The sequence below is a fragment of the Mesoplodon bidens genome, assembly GCF_964165515.1.
Source record: "Mesoplodon bidens genome assembly, chromosome: 5".
Taxonomy (NCBI): Eukaryota; Metazoa; Chordata; class Mammalia; order Artiodactyla; family Ziphiidae; genus Mesoplodon; species Mesoplodon bidens.
In genome coordinates this window covers 68,715,392-68,737,713 of record NC_138161.1, presented here as the reverse complement: position 1 = coordinate 68,737,713, position 22,322 = coordinate 68,715,392, and the positions used below count along the sequence as shown (strand labels likewise).

Below are 22,322 nucleotides of genomic sequence, written 5' to 3'. Positions count from 1 at the left end.
TCAATACAATTCCTATCAGAATCCTAGCTGAAATTTGTAGCTAAAATTGTAGAAATTTCTTTGTAGAAATTTATAAGCAGATTTTGTAATTCATACAGAAATGCAAAGGATCCAGGCGAACCAAAACATTCTTGAAAAAGGACAAAGTTGGAGGACTCACCACTTGTTGATTTCAAAACTTACTACAAAGCAACAGTAATCAAGAAAGTGTGGTACTGGCATGAGATAGACATGTAAATTAATGGAATGGAATTGAGAGTCCAGAAATGAATTTATGTGCCTATGATCAACAGATTTTCAACAAGCATGCCAAGACCAATGTGGGAAAGAATAGTCTTTTCAACAGATTGTGCTGGAACAACTAGATAGCCACATTCAAAAGAATGAAATTGGATCCTTACCTCATACGACTTATAGAATTAACTCAAATGTGATCAAAAACCTAAATGTAAAAGCTAAAACAACACAACTCTTAGAAGAAAACACGAGTAAATTATCATGAGCTTGAGTTTGGCAAAGAATGCTTAGATCTGACACCAAATGCAAGAGCAACAAAAGAAAAAACAAATAATTTGGATTTCATTAAAATTAAAATCTTCTGTGTTTTAAAGAACACTGTTGGGGACTTCTCTGGTGACGCAGTGGTTAAGAATCTGCCTGCAAATGCAGGGGCCCTGGTTAGAGCCCTGGTCCGGGAAGATCCCACATGCCGTGGAGCAACTAAGCCCGTGTGCCACAACTACTGAAGCCCGTGCGCCTAGAGCCTGTGCTCCACAACAAAGAGAAGCCACTGCAATGAGAAGCCTGTGCACTGCAACGAAGAGTAGCCTCTGCTCGCGGCAACTAGAGAAAGCCTGCGCGCAGCAACAAAGACCCAACGCAGCCAAAAATTAATTAATTAAAAAAAGAGAACACTCTCAAGAAGTGCAAAGACAACCACAAAATGGGAGAAAATATTTGCAAATCATATATCTGATAAGTTACCTGTATCCAGAATATGCAAGAACTACAACTCAATAATAAAAAGACAAATAACCCAATTTAAAAATAGACAAAGGACCTGAATAGACATTTCTCCAAGTAAGGTCTGCAAATGGATGATAAGCTCATGAAAAGATGCTTGATGTCATTAGTCATCAGGGAAATGCAAATAAACACCATGATAAGATACCACTTCCCACTCACTAGTATGGCTAGACTCAAAAAGTCAGGTAATAACAAGCGCTAATGAGGAAGTTGGAGAAATCCAAACCCTTATATACTGCTGGTGGGAATGTAAAATAAGGCAGCTGCTTTGGAAAACAGTTTGTAAGTTCTTTGAACATTTAAACATAGAGTTACCTTATGAACCACCAATTTTACTCTTAGGTATATACCCAAGAGAAAAGAAAACAGTTGTATACACAAAAACATATACACAAATGTTTATAGCAGCATTGTTCATAATAGTCAAAAGGTGAAAACAACTCAAATATCCATCAACTGATGAATGAATAAACAAAATATAGTATGTCCATAAAATGGAGTATTATTTGGCTATAAAATGGAATAAAATATTGGTACATGCAACAACATGGATGAACCATGGATGAAAATATTTGTTAAACAAAAGAAGCCCATTACAAAAGATCATATATAATATGATTCCATATATATGAAATGTCTAGAATAGGCAAATCCATAGAGACAGAAAGTAAGTAAATTAGTGTTTGCTTAGGAGTGGGGGTGTGGAGAAGGATGGGGGTTGACAGTTCATGGAGTTTCTTTTTGAGGTGATGAAAATGTTCTAAAATTTGTGGGACTTCCCTGGTGGTCCAGTGGTTAAGACTTCGCCCTCCAATGCAGGGGGTGCGGGTTCGATCCCTGGTCAGGTAGCTAAGATGCCACATGCATTGTGGCCAAAAAAACAAAACACAAAACAGAAGCAATATTGTAACAAATTCAATAAAGTCTTTTAAAAAATGGTCCATATCAAAAACAAAAATCTTAAAAAAAAAAGTTCAAAAATTTGCTGTGGTAATGGTTTCACACATTTTTGAATATACTAAAAACCACTGAATTGTATACTTTGGGTGAATTGTATGGTATATATATATAAATTCTATCTCAATAAAAGTGTTAAATAAGAAAGAGAAAAATGGCAATTAAATGGAACACAAAGTTTTGGACTGGATCTTTTTGCAATAAAGGACATTTTTGGGGTGACTGGGGAAATTTGAATGTTGTCTGGAAGATTAGATGTTAACAAATGTTTTGATGCTGAAACCCGGCCTCTATGCACCAGCACCAAATTGAATGTCATAGACAGAGTTTTGGAGGAAGTAGAACACAATAGCTTTATTGCCTTGCCAGGCAAAGGGGCCCACAGTGGGCTAATGTCTTCAAAACTGTGTATCCCAACCCAGGGAGCTTGCGAGAAGTCTTATAGTCAAGGGGCGGGGTTGCTGATAAGGATCAGGGTGCCTGCAGGACCTGCATTCCTTCAATCTAGAGATCATCTGGCATCAGGTATTATTGAACTGTAACCTTCTTTCTGGAAGGAAGAATGCTTCACCAAGTAGTTAACGTCTTCAGTCTGGTGTGGGTTTTAATTCTGCAGAAGAGCTCAAAGATATTATGTATATTCCTTGAGGAGGAACCAGGACCCTGCCCAAAGACTGCACTATTGTTTCTTTTTTTAAAATTAATTAATTAATTAATTAATATTTTTGGCTGCGTTGGGTCTTTGTTGTTGCACACAGGCTTTCTCTAGTTGCGGTGAGCTGGGGCTACTCTTCATTGCAGTGCACGGGCTTCTCCTTGAAGTGGCTTCTCTTGTTGCAGAGCATGGGCTCTAGGCACGCAGGCTTCAGTAGTTGTTGCACTCAGGCTCAGTGGCTTATGGGCTCTAGAGTGCAGGCTCAGTAGTTGTGGCGCATGGGCTTAGTTGCTCCGCGGCATGTGGGATCTTCCCAGACCAGGGCACAAACCTGTGTCCCTTGCATTGGCAGGTGGATTCTTAACCAGTGCGCCAGCAGGGAAGCCCTGCACTATTGTTTCTTGACTCCTCCTCCCTGTCTTCACATCACCCTCCCTTCCTAGATTAGCAATAGTTTGAACCTGCCCTTTGGAACTCAGGGAAGGTCATGGAGGCTGAATGAAGCCTATTTCCTACAAAAAAGAAACAGGGGACACAGAAAGGCTTTGGTGCCCAGGAGCCCCACAGGGTCTTGCTTGGTTCCAGGTTCAGTGTTAATTTCCTGATTTTAGTGGTTATATTTCAGTTCTTCAGGAGAATGTACTTATTTGTAGGAGGTGCAAAATGCAGAATTTGTTGGTGATGGAACATCACTGTAGATAACTTACTCTCAAATGTCCAGGAAAAAAGTTTTGGGGGGGCAACTTATCTGTAAGCTTGAGATTGTTTTAAAATATAAATATGCTTAATAAAATATTTGATTTAATTTTAAAATGTGAGGGTAGAGGTGGAGTGTTGAATTCTCAGCAGCCCCAGGACACTGATAACCCAAGATCTGGCCTGCCAATGGTGGGAGTGGTGGTGGTTTTATCCTTTGCATTAGGCCTCAGTAATTTTTCTAAGATTTCCAAATGACATCAGTTTGTATGGAATTTCTACTCTCAAGCTATAACATTGATTTTGAGAAAGAAAAAGTAATTTTACTCTTATATAAAATAGATGAGAGGGCTTCCCTGGTGGTGCAGTGGTTGAGAATCTGCCTGCTAATGCAGGGGACACGGGTTCGAGCCCTGGTCTGGGAGAATCCCACATGCCGCGGGGCAACTAGGCCCATGAGCCACAACTACTGAGCCTGCGCGTCTGGAGCCTGTGCTCCACAACAAGAGAGGCCGCAATAGCGAGAGGTCCGCGCACCGCGATGAAGAGTGGCCCCTGCTTGCCACAACTAGAGAAAGCCCTCTCACAGAAACAAAGACCCAGCACAGCAAAAATAAATAAATTAATTAATAAACTCTTAACCCCAACATCTTAAAAAAAAATAGACGAGAGCTAGTGGAAGAGATTAACTTATTTGAAAAGGAATACTTCTTTATTGATAGTTACATTTATTAGCAGAGGCCATTAATCAGGAGACAGTGGAAAGAATCGACTGCTTTCAGAACATGTCGCTAGAAGCCCATGAGCTCGTCATCCTTGTTTTTGTCAGCCTGGTAGCCAGTAAGTTCCAAAGACTGATTTTGTTGAGGAAGGCTTTTGAATACTTTTATGTGAGTATAACGATTGTTACCTACTCGTATCTGGAAGTTAAAAAGAAGAAAAAAAGAAAAAGGAGATTCATTCACACAGATCCATGTCAAATGAAAGATCTACAGACCTGTAAAGATTTAGCTGCAATACACTTTTTTGGAATAGCATTCCTAGACCACCATTCTTAGACACTTAGTTTACATAAACCTTCCATCTTATTTTATGAGAGAAAGGGCAGGCTAAAGGCATAGCAAGAGACATAGGTCCTAGGTTTATTTTATTTTATAGTTTACTATATTCTGTGCACAAATGAAAGTCCAGAGTTGCATTTCATTTTCAAAGATGCACAGATCAAGAAAACAAGTGACAGTCTTTTTGATGTTTCCATTTTCCGACTCCCAAATTGGGATACTTTATTTGTCACATGGTTTGAGCAAGGAGAAGAACATCAGAATTGCCCTAGAGAATTTGGGATGTGTGGTTCCCATATCTATATTAGAACCTGCTTTATAAATGCCCATAGGTAAAACTGAGCAGGGCCCAGGGATGTAGAGTCTAGTTTCCCTTCTGAAGTAAAGGGATCTTGCTGGGAAATCATTGGTATGAAGATTGAAATGGTAATGTGGGCATGAATCTGGGACCTAGAAAACTATGGTAAGAATTTCCACTTTTGTTCTTGGTTCAGACAGTAAAAGTTTTGTCTTTGAATAATATTTATTGTGCTCTGATGTCCCTTCCTAACCTAATTTTATTTTATTTAAAAAAATATAGAAGGATGGCTTTATTTCCCTGTGCTGTACAATATATCCTTGTAGCATATTTATTTTATACTTAGTAGTTTGTACCTCTTAATCTCCTATCCCTATCTTGCCCCTCCCACATTCCCTCTCCCCACAGGTAACCACTAGTTCATTCTTTATATATAAATCTAACTAAACTAATTTTAATAAATGTCATTTATCAAATGTTTACCATGAGTCAGACACTGTGATGACCATCTTATATACTTGATTATATTTACATTTTGTTCCAGGCAAGAAGAAAGGTGGAACAAGGACCGTTTTACAGATGCAGAGCAGATTAAGAGAGATTAAGTAATTTTTCATAAATTTCTCAGCTAATAAGTGACAAAGCCAAACTTCAACATCTGTGTTAGTTTCACTCTATGGGGTAACATTTCAAAAACATTTATTCTGTGCTTGGAACAGGGCACCAGTTTTGCATATATTATTGGAGGCAGCACAGCTAATAAGTAAGTATCAGACTACTTGGGTTCAAATTCTGGCTGTGCTCTTACAGTACTGTGACCTTTGTTAGTTAGTTCACCTCCCCAGGGGGTAATTTTCTTATTAGCAACACAAAGGAAATGATCATACTTATAGACATGTTGAGAGGATTAAATGAGATAATACATGCTCAGCTCTTAGGACAGTGCCTGGCACATTGTGAGTGCTTAGTAAACTTTTTTTCTTTTTAAAATAAAATTTTTATTTATTTATTTGGCTGTGCCGGGTCTTAGTTGCGGCACACTGGATCTTCGTGGCAGCATGCAGGATCTTTAGTTGTGGCATGTGAACTCTTAGTTCCCTGACCAGGGATCAAACCTGGGCCCCCTGAAATGGGAGCATGGAGTCTTATCCACTGGACCACCAGGGAAGTCCTCATAAGTGCTTAGTAAATTTCTAGTTCATTTATTCCACACAACACCCTGCAAAGTAGGTTATTATTATTCATGTTGTGAAGCTAAAGGAATTAACACTCAGAGAAGATAAGGGGCTGTGGATCACACAGGTTTTAACCAGTCAAACAAGCCGAGTAAGTGTTCAAACCCAGGACTGTCTGACACCAAAGCCTACAATCCTTCCATTTTACCACCTGTCTCTTGACAGGTACTTGAGAAAAACAAGAGGAGGTCACATCACCAGCCAGATCTGAAATCCAGAGAGTGAGTGTCTCAGGTCAAAGAGGTCAACAGCTAGATGGCTAGGAAGTAAGGAGGAAACTGGTCAGTGACTTTAATCCCATAGGAGAAATTTGATAGCAGATGGAAGGGTGAGGTAGGGAGGGAAGGGGACTGTGGTCTTAAGGGAAGAAATTTCCAAGATAGTTTTTCTGATGGGCCTTTTAAGAAATGTATGAGCTGGTTAGTATGTGAAATTTTTGTACTTGGATTAATCATAAGTTATTAAAATAATGATCCCAATTTTGATGGAATGTTTCTTATCTTTGAACAAAACCACTTTTAACTAGAAACCATTCTTTTCTAGCTGTGAAGAAAGCAGGAAGGGAGGAAACAAGACCATTGCTTTCTGAGGACAAGGCAGGGTCTCACCCCTGTGTAGCACCCCAGCACCTGGCATGTACCAGGACCTCAAATGTGGTAGGACTGGGCTGATTTGTGTGTGTGTGTGTGTGAATTTTATTTTATTTATTTTTTTATACAGCAGTTCTTATTAGTTATCTATTTTATACATATTAGTGTATATATGTCAATCCCAATCTCCCAATTTGGGCTGATCTTTTCACATGACCCAGTCTTGTAATTTTTTCATGCCAAGCTGCTTAATAACACATTTTATTTTTTTTGCTGAAAACTTAAAAAAAATTTTTATATCTTAAGTGGTTAATTGTTTGTTAAAGAGAAATAAGCCAGACTGTGCCCTCGTCAAGTGGGTTAGTAAAGATTAAGTAAATACATTTGAATGTCTGTTGTAATTATTTACTAAATGAGAATTATCATCTTCTCAATACAAAAGGTTGAAAATGGCTTCCAAATATCCATGGTTGATTTGTTGGATTGGTTCCCTCTCAATAACTTCACAAAAGTTTTCTTCAATTAGAACTGGATCAGTGTATCACTTAATTTTCTGATATAACTGTAAAATTAATTTTTAAAATACTTTTAATACTCCACTGCTTCAAACTACACCTATAGTGCCACAAGTTGAAACTAGTTATTTGAGTTACAAAAATAATATATTTAAATTATATTAATCAAAATGCTTATTTAAAGGGCAAAAGTTGTTTTAAATTATTTTCCCAGCTAATGATTCAAATCATTCTTTAAACCCATTTAATTTAGACACATAGAATCACAAAGCTTTGAGATGGTATAAGCTTCAAGATAGCGTCTGGTCCAGCCCCACATCTTTAGGATCCTAGGATCCCACATGAAGAAGCCATGGCCACAAACTAAGCTTGCTCTGAATTCTGAAATCTTTTTCTATACATTTTCTGGAAGTTAAGTTAAGAATTAATATAAGAAAGCTTTCTAAATTCACAAGAAAAAGATGATATAAATATACCATCATCTGCCAAGTTTGAGAGTTTACCACTTGGGCAGTACCATGCTAGGTAGGCATCTTGATTTAGGACAAGGAGAAAGAACAAATTATAAGGTAGGGGCGACAGGGGACATCACATAAAGTGAAAGATACAACAATATCTTTTAGTGCTAAAGCCAATGTTGAACTCTAACCTTAATGTAGTAATTCATTCCAGCAACCACTTGAGTTTTGTATTCCACAGCTTCAAATTCTTCATAAGTCTCATTTGTTTTTTCTTCAAGCTGTGGTTTGACCTTAAGAAAAGAGTATGAAATAAAAGTCATATTTTTATGGCAAGACAAGAAATTTAAACAACAACAACAAAATCTTCTCTGCCCTTTGGCCTCCCCTCTCCCCCCACTTTGCATTTTGTATCTGCATTATGCACCGGCCAAACCACTCCCATCAGCAGGAATACCTGCTCAACCATAAAGAGTAACATGCTCCTAGCATTGACAAGACAATTCCTTAAAAGATAATATCCCTCCTCTATCTTGTAAGAAATCACATGACCCATCACCATGCTGCTTAGATCTGGATTAAATAAACTGTCAACTATACATCATTTGATGTACAGCCCTCAGTCTCAAAAAACTTATATACCTGTGCCTTGACTTCTAATGGGTGGAACAGTTCTCAGAGCTTTTTGAGATGTTGTTCTTCCTGGGTTATAATCCATAATTTGGCTCGAAAAAATTTCCCATTTCTTTCTTAAATCAACTGATTAAGTTTTTGTTGACAAGAGGAAACAAATTACCAAGGCTATATCGAACTCCATTTATGTGATTTACAAATCTGTTAAATACGTATTTACAAATAGGTAAACATGTCTTTGCTTAATAAAAATGGGAGACAGTAATTACTATTTCATTACAAAATTTTTTTTATTTTGAAATAATTTCAGACTTAAAGTTGCAAAATAGTATAGCATATCTCAAGGCCCTTAATTTAATCACACCCACAAGTCCCTTTGCCATGCAAGGTAACATGTTTAAGGGATTCAGGGATTAGGACGTGGACATCTTTGAAGGCCATTATTTTGTCTACCACAGAGAAATACAAGCTTAGATGCCAGTATTCCTGAACCAAGAATGAGAAGGCATTAAGAGAGTCTGAAATTCAATATGTAAATTTTTACTGAATCTGCCAGTTTTCAGTATAGGTCGTCCATTCCTGCTCTCAGCTGGGCCTGATATGCTAAGTGTCTACTATGGCTTCTCTGACTCAGTTTCTGCTAAGAGTAAAGCCCCAATCTTCTGCCCAGGTGGAGGACCAGTAATAGCTTGTCTTCCAGGGTGGAGGGTGGTGAGAGGGAAGGATCTGGGCACAGTCTAACTGCTTCTCATAGCAATCTTCCATCAGTTCTCCTGGTTTTAGCCCCATGCCTCATTCTTGTCTTCCTGAGTTTCTGGCATTGCTAGTGGTTGGGTCATTTTGGAGTTCTGCACCATGAATCTGCTTGCTTCTGGCTCCAACATTCCCCTGTGTGGCTTATGCTCTGTCCAGACGACTCAGTCATTTTACATTGTTCACGTTTTCCATCTTCCAAAGTTTTGTCGAAAAAAAAAACCCCCAAAAAATTCCCCCACACACGAAGTTTTGTCGATATCTCTGAGATGTTTGCTTATGTCTTTATGTTTGTGGGTTTATGCCTTTTTCCCCCCTCAAATCGTTTCTATCATTTAGAGGGAAAGGAAACAAATGTGTGTGTTGGATATACCTTGTTTATTGGGAAGTTGCCTCCCTGCCCATAACATTTTCTTTTTTAAAAATAAATTTATTTATTTGTTTATTTTTGGCTGCACTGGGTCGTCGTTGCTGTGCATGGGCTTTTTCTAGTTGCGGAGAGCTGGGGATACTCTTCGTTGCGGTGTGCGGGCTTCTCTTGTTGTGAAGCGTGGGCTCTAGGCGTGTGGGCTTCAATTGTGGCACTCAGGCTCAGTAGTTGTGGCTTGCGGGCTCCAGAGCACAGGCTCAGTAGTTGTGGTGCATGGGCTTAGTTGCTCCGCGGCATGCGGGATCTTCCCGGCCCAGGGCTCGAACCTGTGTCCCCTTCATTGGCAAGCGGATTCTTAACCACTGCGCCACCAGGGAAGCCCCAGCCCATAACATTTTATGTGCATATACAGCTTTAGTCAGGCTTCCAGTGCATCTAGGGTTCTCCCAAGGCCACACAGTCCTTCCCATCAGGCAAGCATTTTGAATCCTTTTCTATTTGTGCCTCAGTTTGGGTACCAGATTGCTTTCAAAGATCTAGACATTTGCAAACTCTTTGAGTTCTCAGACCATTTTTTAAGGGCAAACACTTCTCGGACCACTACCCATTTCTCCTGTAACATTCAGAATAGATGGGAGGAATCTGATTGCTTTCTTGAGATGGAAAGTGAGGTTGAAAAGTGGAGAAAGGAAGGAAACAAATAGTGAAGAAAAAAAGAAAGAAAGAAATGGGAAGAGGTAGGGCGCAGGAGAGAGAAGAGAAAAGTGGACAAGCATGCAGAGAGAATGAGTAAGGGAAGAGTTCAGTGTCTTATTGCTCCCCCCTGCCTAATCCTTTTGAGCCTTTGAGCCACTGGGTACCAGTCAAGTTAGGAGCTGAGCTGGGAAGGGTTAATCTCTACACTAAACCCCAAATTATCTATTTAAGCCTCATTTTGCAGATGAGGAACCTAAGGCTGTGAGGAGAACATGACTGCTAAAGGCTGAAAAATTACTGATTATAGTTATTTGGCGTTTTTTTTTTTTGCGGTATGCGGGCCTCTCACTGTTGTGGCCTCCCCCGCTGCGGAGCACAGGCTCCGGACGCGCAGGCTCAGTGGCCATGGCTCACGGGTCCAGCCGCTCCGCGGCATATGGGATCCTCCCAGACCGGGGCACGAACCCGTATCCCCTGCATCGGCAGGCAGACCCCCAACCACTGCGCCACCAGGGAGGCCCTATTTGGCGTTTTAAATGCCTCGAATAGTGAGTATCTGATTTATCTTTTTTTAAAACTATGTATCAGACATTTTTATTTCTATCTGTCCTAGAAACACATCCAAAGCTGTAACCTTTCCATTGTATCTATGCAGTCCACAAGTCCAGAATTTTCCATCAGAGAGTTGATTTCAAATGTCCTGGTTTGTTTCTGTAAGTGCTCTGGCACCTGTCAGACTGTGTGCCTTGATTGCAGGTTCACCGTACTTATAAACCGTAGCCCTGCTCCCCCTTTCCAGTAAAATGGATTTGTATTGCTCTATTGTTGGATGCTATGAACCTGGGATGATGAGATTTCAGGTGAGGAGGAGGAATAGGGGCAGAGTTGGAAGGAGCTGATCAGTGAAATCTTATTCAGAAGGCAGGTTGTTGTCGAAAGACCCCCCAGGACAGGTGCTAAGAGGGTGAAGGGCACCTGGGAATGGTGGTCCGGAGTCTGGTGGTAAACAGACAGACCTTGAGCTGAACACAGTTGGCATTCACCTTCCTCCGCCTGCCATGCATGGTGGTGGTTGAGGTGCTGAAGGGAACAGTGTAGGTTTGTTACTTGGGTCCCAACCAGGGGAAGGATGCTTCCAGGGAGGAGCGCCTGGTAAAATGCAGTTACCCCAGAGCTGTTCAAGCATTTCTTGTTGCTGCAGAGCATGAATCTCGGTAAGCTGCTAGTTCTCCAGGATCTGAGGATTTAAGCCACACTGAACCCAAGACCCAGGCTTTTCCCCTACCTGTAATCATTTTGCAGAAACACTTGGACTATGCATAATTTAGGAAAAAATGCATAGAAAGATAATGGTGTTAGCATGGATAGGTCATATTTAGGAAGCTTTAGAGAGTAACAAAGGAGAGTTTGGTTAGCAACATGAGAGTACAGTAGGGTTGGTGAGAGGTGATTTGTGAACATTCGTCACCTATGTTTTGAGGGCAGGGGAAGTATGGGGCAAGGCACCCAATATACAAGAAATGATGGCACCTGGCTTAAGGAGGACAAAGTCTTAGATTGGAGAGAGGAATGAGATCAGCAGGGGATAAGTAAGTCAGGGCATTCTCGAACAAGATGGCTGCCATCTTTTAAGAGAAAGAACTGAGATGTCATCTGGCTGGGCCATGGGGATGGGACGGATTGAGAAACTGAGGAGAGAGAAGGTCCAAATCCACCTCTGTGGGGTTTCTAGAAAACGATCAACAGGATATGACTGAAAGGATGTCCTGGCAGCCCTAGGGTCCTGCTGTGGTTGTTCACTGGCATGAATCTGTAGATTTGTAATGGGTGAGTTTTCTGTGTTTCTACATCTTCCTTGAGCAAAGTTCTCTGAACCTGGAGTAGAAGCTGAGGAGGAAGTTGTGGCAGTGGGAGTGACCTCTAATTGAGGACTGGAATGCCAGAGCTCACGAAGTCATGGAAATCAGGGGTAGAGGAGAGTATGAAACCACCCATCATGCGATCCAGCTGGATGAGTGACAGAGTGGGCCTAGGCATGCTCTGATGAAGATGGGAGGTGAGTGTCTGAAGGATTCTGGTGTGGATGAATGGCAGGTTCTCTGGACGTGGGGACAATGGAAGAGGTGACTGATGAGGGGGCTGTAGTCAGAGAGGAGAACACAGATTTGTGGGTAAGAGCCATGACATGCTAAGCTCCTGGATGTGTCCATAATGGTATGCAGATGGGGTGTTTGTGTGGTGTCCTGGCAGACAAAAATCATGATCTGTGTGTATGCCAGGAATGGTATTCAGCAGTCACATTTGACTTAGGGGTATGTGTGTGTGTGTGTGTGTGTGTATGTTTTGTGTGTATGCATCTGTGCATGTGTAATAATAGCCCTTATTTCTAAAACTAATTATTGAAATAACTTTTCCTTCCTGCACATAAACATACTCAGAATTCTTATCCAATGGTTTTTTACATATGGCATGAGATAATGGATCAGCCATAATGATCCAGAGGCTTTTGCCAGTGGGCCATTCATTTGCTCCTTAATTATGGCTTTTTATGGATGGGGCCATGTTTGGCTCTTTATTTCCTTGTGTGTATCCCTTTTCTCCAATCTATTTGATAAATTTCTCTGAGGGTAGGGACATTTTTTATGTCCCTTCTCTCCCTATAGCAATTCACACAGTACTGTGTACATAATCAGTGTTTTCTTTCTTTTTTATTTTCTTTTTTATTTTTATTTTGGCCACACTGCGCGGCTTGTAGAATCTTAGTAGTTCCCAGACTAGGGACTGAACCTGGGTCGTCAGCAGTGAGAGCACAGAGTCCTAACCATTGGACCTCCAGGGAATTCCCAAATCAATGTTTTCTGAATGAAGAAACCAGGCTTGTTTTCCTTCCTGAGAACTTGTCTCCCTAAATAGGAAAGAGGAAAGAAGAGGGGCATAGAGAATCTTTGGAAGAGGGTTTTTTTTCCACGTGTACTCTGGACCCAAGTACTACTAACAGCCCTTAGTACCTGATACCACCATTACCTTCCAGTCTCTGTTATCTTCAGAATGGAGAAACTCCTTTCTTCTGCCTTCAAAAATGTTCAAGTCCTCTCAACCCCAAGCCTTTTGTTTGATTTTCTTCTCTTTCTGACCTGATCCAACCTCTCTCTTTCATTCTGATGTCAAATTCCTTGAACCTGCAGTCATCATTTTTCTGATGCTTTCCCCTCTCTATGTGATGACTTTCCCCTCCCCTCTTTCCCTCCCTAATTGGTTCTTCCTTCAGCTGGCATTCCACTAAGAATCTCTCTGATAAAAACAGGGAAAGCGGATAAACTTCAGCTCCTCCAAGTATACCTGCATTTTAATAGGTGAATTTTAAAACTAGAAGCACATTAAAACATCAAAGGAATACAACTCCAAGGTAAATGACAGGGTAAGTGGAGGTCTTCTCTGGTACTCCCTCCAATCACACTAGGTATGTGATCACCTACACCTTCCCATTTCCCTGGCCCTGCCTGGGAACCTAAATAATTCTATAATCTTGGAGAAGATGTCGATTAAATTTCCTCACCTAAAGCTCGTAGAAATATCTGCCCCTTGGGGTTGTCTGGGGGGGAATAAGTGATACAATTGATGTGAAAATGCTCCCTAAACTATAAAACGTTTTCTAAGCTGACCAGCCCTCAATCTTCCAACACTTAGTTGGGAATTGTCCCCTGAGGCTGTCTCCTGTGAAAGAGGGAAGACAAGTGATAATTGGGAGTTTAACACTGGAGGAGCAGAGCTGCCAAACAGTAATTATTCACCTGAAAGTAAGAATGTTTGACCAGAAATCTCTGAAGTTTTTCCTGGTCCAAAACCTAAGATTAGGAAAAAGTACTTAATTGGAGATTGTTTTATATTATGTTCCAGATTTTCTTGACTTCCCTAAAGGGATTGTAAACTTCTTGAGGGCAGGGGCCATGTCTTACAGTCCTTATGGATCTTCTATAACATTTAACACAATGCTGGATACCTAAGAGATATTCAAGAAATAATTCATTGATATTCATTTCTCATATTGCTTTAAATCTGAGGCTGGCTGCTTGCACAGAGAAGGCAAGTTTGCCACATCGTCTGCCCCCAGTGTATTCCCCTCACTCCTCATGCTTTTTGATGTTGCTGCCACTGTGTGGTGGAAAAGGCAGGAGGTCGAAATCTGGAGATAGGCTAGCTTCTTGTCTAGGTGATTATTAACCTCTTTGAATCTCAGTTTCATCATCTGAAAAATGGACGTGATGCCTTCCCTTGCCCCAAGTGGAGTGAAAATCAAATGAGAGGTCGAATGGAGGACAAGGATATCAAAACCGCAAAGCACCTTTCAGGGGTGAGGTAGCTACTCAGTAACTCTCTTATTCTGTCTCTCTGAGAGGGTTGAAGCCCAAGGTGAGCAGCAAGAAACACACCTTCAACTTAATGTATACATTTGAAGGTGTGGCTCACAGATGGGTGTTATTAACAATGCAAGGCCTTCTTATAAGTTGTTACTTAAATAAAAATTATTCTGGCGAACCAAGGTAGGTTTTATAAAAAACATTACAATTTTCTGCACCTTCTACCTTTTATATTTAAAATTTCTGTTATTCCCAGCCCCATTACAGCTCTGGTCCCTGGAGAGTCTCAGAGGGATTTTCCTGGGTCAGGGATGAAATTCAGGCAAAAATCTGAAGTAAACAATTGTAATGCCTCACCTATGCACATTGCTTTCTCATTTCCAAGTCACGGCCTGCGGGATCTTAGTTCCCAACCAGGGATTAAACTCATGTCCCCTGCACTGGGAGCTCGGAGTCCTAACCACCGGATCACCAGGGAATTCCCTCCAAGTCATTTCTATGCAGGTGCTCTCATTAGTCCTTACGGCTCTGAGGTCTAAGGGCAAGAGGTGTTATTTTCATTTCACAGATGAAATTGAGATTCTTTGCCCACCCTCTGATTTTAGAAAGCCCATCTCTTGTAGGCCTCTCAGAATACCCTGTATCTCTAGTACTGCAGGCAAGTGAGGTCATGGACAGCCCGGGCATCACCAGAGCTGGTTAGAAATGCAGAATCTCAGGCCCACCCCAGACCTACTGAGTCAAAATCTGGTCTTTTAACAAGACCTCCAGGTGACCCGTGTGCACATTCAAGTTTGAAAACACTGACAATACAGAGATTTGAATGAAGGCATTAATAACTTAATATTACCTTCTTCAAGAAAGAAAAAGTGACAAGGTATTTACTTTTTTTTTTTTTACTCTTAACATGGGTGAATCATCTAATTTATTATTAGCTATTTCCTTTGAAAACTTGCATCTGGATTACCGTATCCTTTGGAATGTGCACTTTCTAAGACACCTTGTATCTTGGTGTCTAATTGAAACTTTTGATCTAATATTCTTTCACATATATTTATTCACATTATTGTAAAGTAACTACTTTTTAAAAGAACTCTTGAAAGGGAAATACTTAACCCCACAGAATGAGTGGTAGAATTTCAGGCATCTGCTCTCTTAGAGAGTTTCTCAGTGCCCTAACATAGAGAATCCCATCTTTTCCACTTACACAAGAAGCTAATCTTTGCCAAACAGTGTCATAGAATGAAGTTTCAGCGAGAAAAAGCAAGAAGGAATGATACAAGAAAATAGGGCGATGATTTACAAACCTAAAATAGAAATTTATATATTTTTTCTTTTCATAAAATATGCAATACAATAAATTTTTATTATATAGGTAATGGTTAACCAGACAACACTTAGAAAAATGTATTAACCTGCTAAACACATTGAATTCTATTTTCACCATAATGAATTTTGGAATCACCATATACTATGCCACTTCTCTACTATTTAATCATCTTCCAAATACTAAAACATTGTCCATTGAGTCAAATTTGTAGGAAGTTTGTAAGTGGATCATCTTTATGATATTCCTCTTCATTCAATCTATTAAAATTATTTTTCCTGTAGTGCATTTGAAGTCTAGTTCATCAAGTGTTTTTTTTTTTAAACCATAAGCAGGTTCTTTTTTTTCTTAATTAATTAATTTATTTATGGCTGCATTGGGTCTTCATTGCTGTGCACAGGCTTTCTCTAGTTGCGTCGAGCGGGGGCTACTCTTCACTGTGGTGCACAGGCTTCTTATTATGGCGGCTTCTCTTGTTGCAGACCACAGGCTCTAGGTGCAAGGGCTTCAGTAGTTGTGGCACACAGCCTCAGTAGTTGTGGTGCCTGGGCTTAGTTGCATGTGGGATCTTTCCGGACCAGGGCTCGAACCTGTGTCCCCTTCATTGGCAGGCGGATTCCTAACCACTGTGCCACCAGGGAAGTCCCTAGTTCATCAATTGTTAACAACCTAAGACTTTAATTACATGTTGGCTCCACTTGGTGAGAATAGAAAAGTTTCATCAGAAACTGAATTAGTAATCCTAGAATCATACATTGTAAGAGCCTTAGAGATGATCTAATAAAAATTCTTCTTTTACAAATGGGGAACCTGAGGCTCAGAGAAGAGATATGACTTGCTCAAGATCACTTTCAGAGTTAGAATTATCAGAGGTTTCATCTGAAAAACTTTTCAGTTGTAAGGAAACCTGAACAAAACCACACATTTCCCCATGTTTTCATTTTGATGTTTACCCACACATTTAACACAGGGCCAACCTAAACCAAGATTTGGGATCAAACCTTTTCATGGACTGCATCCACTCACCGTGTTAGCGATCTCCTGGATTTCTGGAGTGGCAGGTTTGGCTTCAGTTAAGCCTCCAGATATCATTTTGGCTAACTGCGTCTTTTCTGGGCAGGATGCTGGCGCTGAAGTGGTCAGGTAAGGGTGGAGGCTCTGGTTTTTAAAGAAGGTGTTGTTCACAAGCTCCACCTGTAGAATGTTTTATTTTCCTCAAAGAACAAAAGACAAAGGGAAAATACGTCTTGAAGGGACAAAGGGAGTATGTCTTGAAGTAAGTCTTCTTGCTTCCTCAGCAGAATTTGCTAACAGAAACTGGCAAGAAGGAGGGGCTGTGGAGGAACAAGTGGGTGTGTACAAGGCATAGTGCTGGAACAAGAGTCAAACTTCCCTGCGTTCTCTTTGACCTTGGTTCCATCCTGTTGCATCTGAAGTATGAAATCTGAAACCACAACCAGAGAGTTTCCCAATGTTTAACTTCTAACAAAAACTTTATTTTTTAAAGGAATATATATATATATATATATATATATATATATATATATATATATTTTTTTTTTTTGTGGTTCGCGGGCCACTCACCGCCACAGCCCCACCCGCTGGGGAGCACAGGCCCTGGACGCGCAGGCCCAGCGGCCATGGCCCACGGGCCCAGCCGCTCCGCGGCATGTGGGATCCTCCCGGACCGGGGCACGAACCCGTGTCCCCCGCATTGGCAGGCGGACCCTCAACCACCGCGCCACCATGGAAGCCCAAGGAATATTTCTTTTAATAATGTCAAGGCCGATTGTTTAAAGTGGACTTGACTTTATAAAGAAAGTAAAAGATCTATCTGGAGAATCTTGGCTGGATGTTTGTATTTTACTTTTATTTACATTTCTAGAACTGTTTAAAATATAGAAAAACACAAAGGATAAAACAATAAATACCTATATTCCTATCATCCAGAATTAAAACTTTCAACATTTGGTCATATTTGTTTCTCCCTTTTTTGTTTTTGGTAGTTGTTTTCAAGAAATAAACTACTGATATCACAAGTTCCCCACTTCCCAACCCCCAATCTTGCCCTCCACACTTGTAAGCTACATTGTGAGTTTGGTATCCTTCTAGCCCATTTTTTATACTTTTATTTAGTGTGTTTTTAAAAATTGACTTAAATTTTATGCTAAACATATACTCTATATTATGCTTATTTTCTACTCAAAATATTTTTCAGTCATTCCATGTTGATACACAGAGAGATCAATCTAGTTCATTTCCTTTAAGTGTTATTCTATGATAGATCTATTTGTCTATCTACTTATCTCTATCTATTTATCTATCTACTGTTTATCCATTCCTTCTAAGTGCTATATACTATTCAATATTTACATACTTATTCCCCTACTGATGAAGACTTTGGTTGTTTCCAGTTTTTTACCCTTATAAACAAGAGGCTTTTTTTTTCCTTTTGTACATGTGTGAGGGCTTTTGCAGGCAAATTATCTAGAAGAAAAACTTGTTTTGTGTGAATATTTATTTGTATTATTTTATTCAATTTTTGGAATGTGTAACACGTACACATGATAAAAATGTTCAAAAGGAACAAAAGAGTTTCCAATATAAGAGTGTTCCCTGCATTGGCAGGTGGATTCTTAACCACTGTGCCACCAGGGAAGTCCCTGGAATGCCTTTATCTATGTATTGAGAAAAATAGCAAATGTGGATGACATGGTGCTCACTCAAGAGGCCACAAGTCATCTTAAGACTTTGGCTCAGCTCTGGCCACACATAATCCTTGACATCTTTCTGTGACCTTCTCAAGCCAGGTCCCCTCATATCCAGGAGTCGAAATTTTTTTCAAGGTCACAGCCTATTTTTACCTCTCTGTTCACCGACTAGTCCAGGTGATCCTTATCTAATCTCCCCAGTGGTCAGCCATGGGGAAAGCAGCATATCTTCTGTTCTCTTTCTAGAGTTTATGCTCTGTTACTCTCAGATATTCCCTCTCGATTTTCAATAATTACTTGTAGAAACAAAAACTGCCCCAAAGCAAATGTTGCTTTTATCCTACTATATATCCTAGTTATTTTCAAGGTAGTGTGGATGCCTCTGACTGACTGGGTAAGAGTCACATACAAGGAAGTGCAGAAAAGAAAAGCTCAACAGTTAATATCCCTGTGTTAATTATTTAATTAATTAAACACACATTTATTTATTTATTTAAGTTTTGTTTACTTTGTTTAATAGGCAGTGATGGTCTCAAAACTCTTTCTCTTCATCAGATGTTTGATCCCCTTGTAAAGCTTTGGGTTTTTGAATCTGAACATGGTGCTTTACTCCATCAATAACATGATTTTCCTGCTGTAGTGCATTGTGAAGCTCTTCTGAAGAAAATTGGATCCAACCCATACCTCTGTGAAAGCCAGTCTCTTTGTCAAAAGGTACGGTGCACTTTCCTACATGGCCAAATTGTGCAAAGTGTTCTCCCAACTCACTCGTGACCGCAGTCCAGGGAATTTTTCTAAGAAACGTAATGGCCAGCAGATGTTCGTTGGCAGCATTGTAGCGCTCTTTGCTGCTGAAGCCGCCATCTTTAGATTAATACACATTTATTTTTAAGTATCTTTAAGCTCGTATTATTGGATTTTTGGGGGGTATCAATTATTCAGGTTATTTTTATAGAGCTTGACATTCTCATATGCCCTGTATTTCTTGTCTGTGAGTTCATCTTCCACAGGAATTATCTTTTATAGGAGATTTCCCTTGTGGGAGGCTGGGTTGTGGGTGGTTGTCTTCACTGGGCCATATGGGGTGCATAGCCCCCAGACGAGGTCTTATTTTACTCTTGGCTTAGGATTCTTAACTCATGAAGATATTGAGAATTTGGACTTATCTCCAGATTTTGGTACAGACCTGGGGCTCTGGACTTCCCCAGCTAACTGTGCTTCCATGGCTGGGGTAAATGTATGGCTACATCACTTACTATACATCCCATCATTTCCACTCCTAGGTATTTACCTAAGAGGGGTGAAAACAAAGACTTGTGTACAAATGGTCATAGCCGCATTGTTCATGATAGCTCAAAACTAAAATGGCCCAGATGAATAGATTTTAAAAATTGTAGAGATTATCCAGCCTCATGGTCACATGAGATGCTCCCTTTGTCTCTCTGCTTCAATTTCCAACCAGTAAAACATCCATAACTCAACAAAGATTCCTCTTTCCAGCACAACAGGATTCCAGAAAGTTCCATATATCTGTACATTTAAAAGTGGGTGGACTGAAATACATAGAGGAGGCTGAACTGTGGGAACAGAGGAGGCAGTGACTATGATCCTGGACCCCTGGATGCAACAGCTGAGCCTGCTGCCCCAGAAAAGCCAGTAGCAGCTGGAGAGGTGGCACACATGCCTGTGGCCTCCCAACCCCAGCAGTGCACACAGCCACAGGGAGCTGGGCCGCAGCAGCAGTGGGGCCTGTAATCCTGTCCCTCCAGCCATGGAGGTGCCTGCAAATCCAGATCCCTGCCTGCAGCAGTGGCACCCATGAACAACAACCCCAAAAGTGCCTGTGACCCTGGCTCCCCCTACCCCCCTGTCCCCCTGCGATGGTGGAGCCTGCAACCCAGGAAACCCCAGACAAGGTGGAGGTGCCAGCCGTCCTTGAGTCCAGGTGGTGACACCGGTGACATCAGTGACACCAGAAGCAGCAAGGCACCAGAAAACCTAGAGGCACAAGCAGCTATAATGAGAGTACGTGGTGACATCTTTGGCAGAGGCATTGAGAGTGGAAAGTGCCAATTCTCAAGTATTGGGTTGGCCAAAAAATTCGTTTGGGTTTTTCTATAGGGTGTTCTGGAAAAACCCGAACGAACTTTTTGGCCAACCCAATATAATGAGAGGCAGCTCAGGTAAGAGAAACCAGAAATGTGTTATAGTTCCACCTATTGAAAAACAAAAAAGGCTCCTAATTACTAATCTGGTGAATTGTTTAGAATCAAGTTAAAAAAAAAAAGGTTTACCTAAAGAAGAAAAGTGTTTGCCACCTCAAATGAACTGGCAGAGGAAAACTCATCAAGCACCGTGAAAAACCATGGTAAGAAGGTATCACAAAAAGAAATGGGCAATTCTCCAGAAACCAAACAAAAAGCCATGGAATATTGCAACCTAACTGATCCAGAATTCAAAACAGCTCTCATGAAGAAACTCAACGAGCTACAAGAAAACTCAGAAAAGCAGTTCAATGAGCTCAGGAATAAATTTAATGAACAGAAGGAGTATTTTACCAAAGAGATTGAAATTCTAAAAAGTACCAAACAGAAATTCTGGAGCTTAAGAACTCAATAAATTCGAGGAAGAATGCATCAGAAAGCATTGGAAATAGAGCAGACTACATGGAAGAGAGAAAGAGTGATCAGGAAGATAGAAATGTACAAATGATACAGGTAAATGGGGAGAGAATTAAGAAATTCTATGAGAATTGTTTGACTCTATTAGGAAGGGCAGTATTAGGATAATGGATATCTCAGAAGGAGAAGAGAGGGAAAAAGGAACAGAGTTTATTTAAGGAAATAATAACTGCGAACTTCCCAAGCCTGGGGAAGGAACTGGGTATATAGATACAAGTCCATTAAGCTAAGAGAACATCTAATTACCTCAGTGCAAAAAGACCTCCTCCAAGACACATTATATTCAAACTGTCAAAATTGAATGATGAAGATGGAATTTTAAAGGTAGCCAGGGAAAGAAGGATGGTAACCTACAAAGGAACCTCCATTAGGCAATCAGCAGATTTCTCAGCAGAAACATTACCTGACAGGAGAGCATGGAATGATATACTCAAATATTGAAAGATAAAAACTGTCAGCCAAGAATATGCAGATATGAAGGAGAAATAACGGCTTTCCTAGACAAACAAAAGCCAAGAGTGTTCATCACCATTAGACCTGCCTTACAAGAAATATTGAAAGGAACTCTTCTACCTGAAACAAAAAGGCAAAAGTACACAAAACTTTGAGTAAAGTAGTAAATAGACAGAATCAGAAAATCACAACTCTATATCAGAATAGGTATTTTTTTTCTTGTTTGTTTGTACTCAAATAGGCTGAATTATATTTTAGAACAGATTAGGGTTCAGAACAAAATTGAGCAGAGAGGACAGGGAGTTCCCTTATGTCCCCTGCTCCTCCCTGCCTGCCCCACACCCTCCAGGTGCTCAGAGCCTGGCACTCTTCAACTATCCTATGAACATCCTGCACCAGAGCAACGTTTGGTCACAATGGACGAACCTACGTGGACACCTCATGATCACCCAGAGTCCAGAGCTTACCCTAGGGTTCATTCCTGGTGTTGTACATTCTATAGGTTTGTTTTTATTTTTAAAGAATTTTTTAAAAAAATTATTTATTTATTTTTGGCTGCGTTCGGTCTTCGTTGCTGCATGCGGGCTTTTCTCTAGTTGTGGTGAGTGGGGGCTACTCTTCGTTGCGCTGCGCTGCCTTCTCATTGCAGTAGCTTCTCTTGTTGTGGAGCATGGGCTCTAGGCACACAGGCTTCAGTAGTTGTGGCACGCGGGCTCCGTAGTTGTGGCTCATGGGCATAGTTGCTCCGAGGCATGTGGGATCTTTCCAGACCATGGCTCGAACCTGCATTGGCAGGTGGATTCTTAACCACTGAGCCACCAGGGAAGTCCCCATTCTATAGGTTTTGAC

At 40.6% G+C, this 22,322-nt stretch overlaps 1 protein-coding gene and 1 pseudogene across 2 annotated transcripts; both read right to left on the bottom strand.

Annotated features, from left to right (window-relative positions):
• Positions 1-4,091: 4,091 nt before the first annotated feature.
• On the bottom strand, positions 4,092-16,908 carry CSTA (cystatin A). Its single transcript, XM_081234823.1, has 3 exons — positions 16,655-16,908; positions 7,683-7,784; positions 4,092-4,254 (listed from the first exon to the last, which is right to left on the bottom strand). Exons 1-3 carry the CDS (start codon positions 16,718-16,720, stop codon positions 4,126-4,128), a joined length of 297 nt encoding a protein of 98 aa, XP_081090949.1. The 5' UTR covers positions 16,721-16,908; the 3' UTR covers positions 4,092-4,125.
• A 1,963-nt stretch (positions 16,909-18,871) lies between these two features.
• LOC308617603 (SRA stem-loop-interacting RNA-binding protein, mitochondrial-like) lies at positions 18,872-19,203 on the bottom strand (annotated as a pseudogene). Its single transcript has one exon. The product of its transcript is annotated as an SRA stem-loop-interacting RNA-binding protein, mitochondrial-like (transcript).
• Between the last annotated feature and the right edge of the window lie 3,119 nt (positions 19,204-22,322).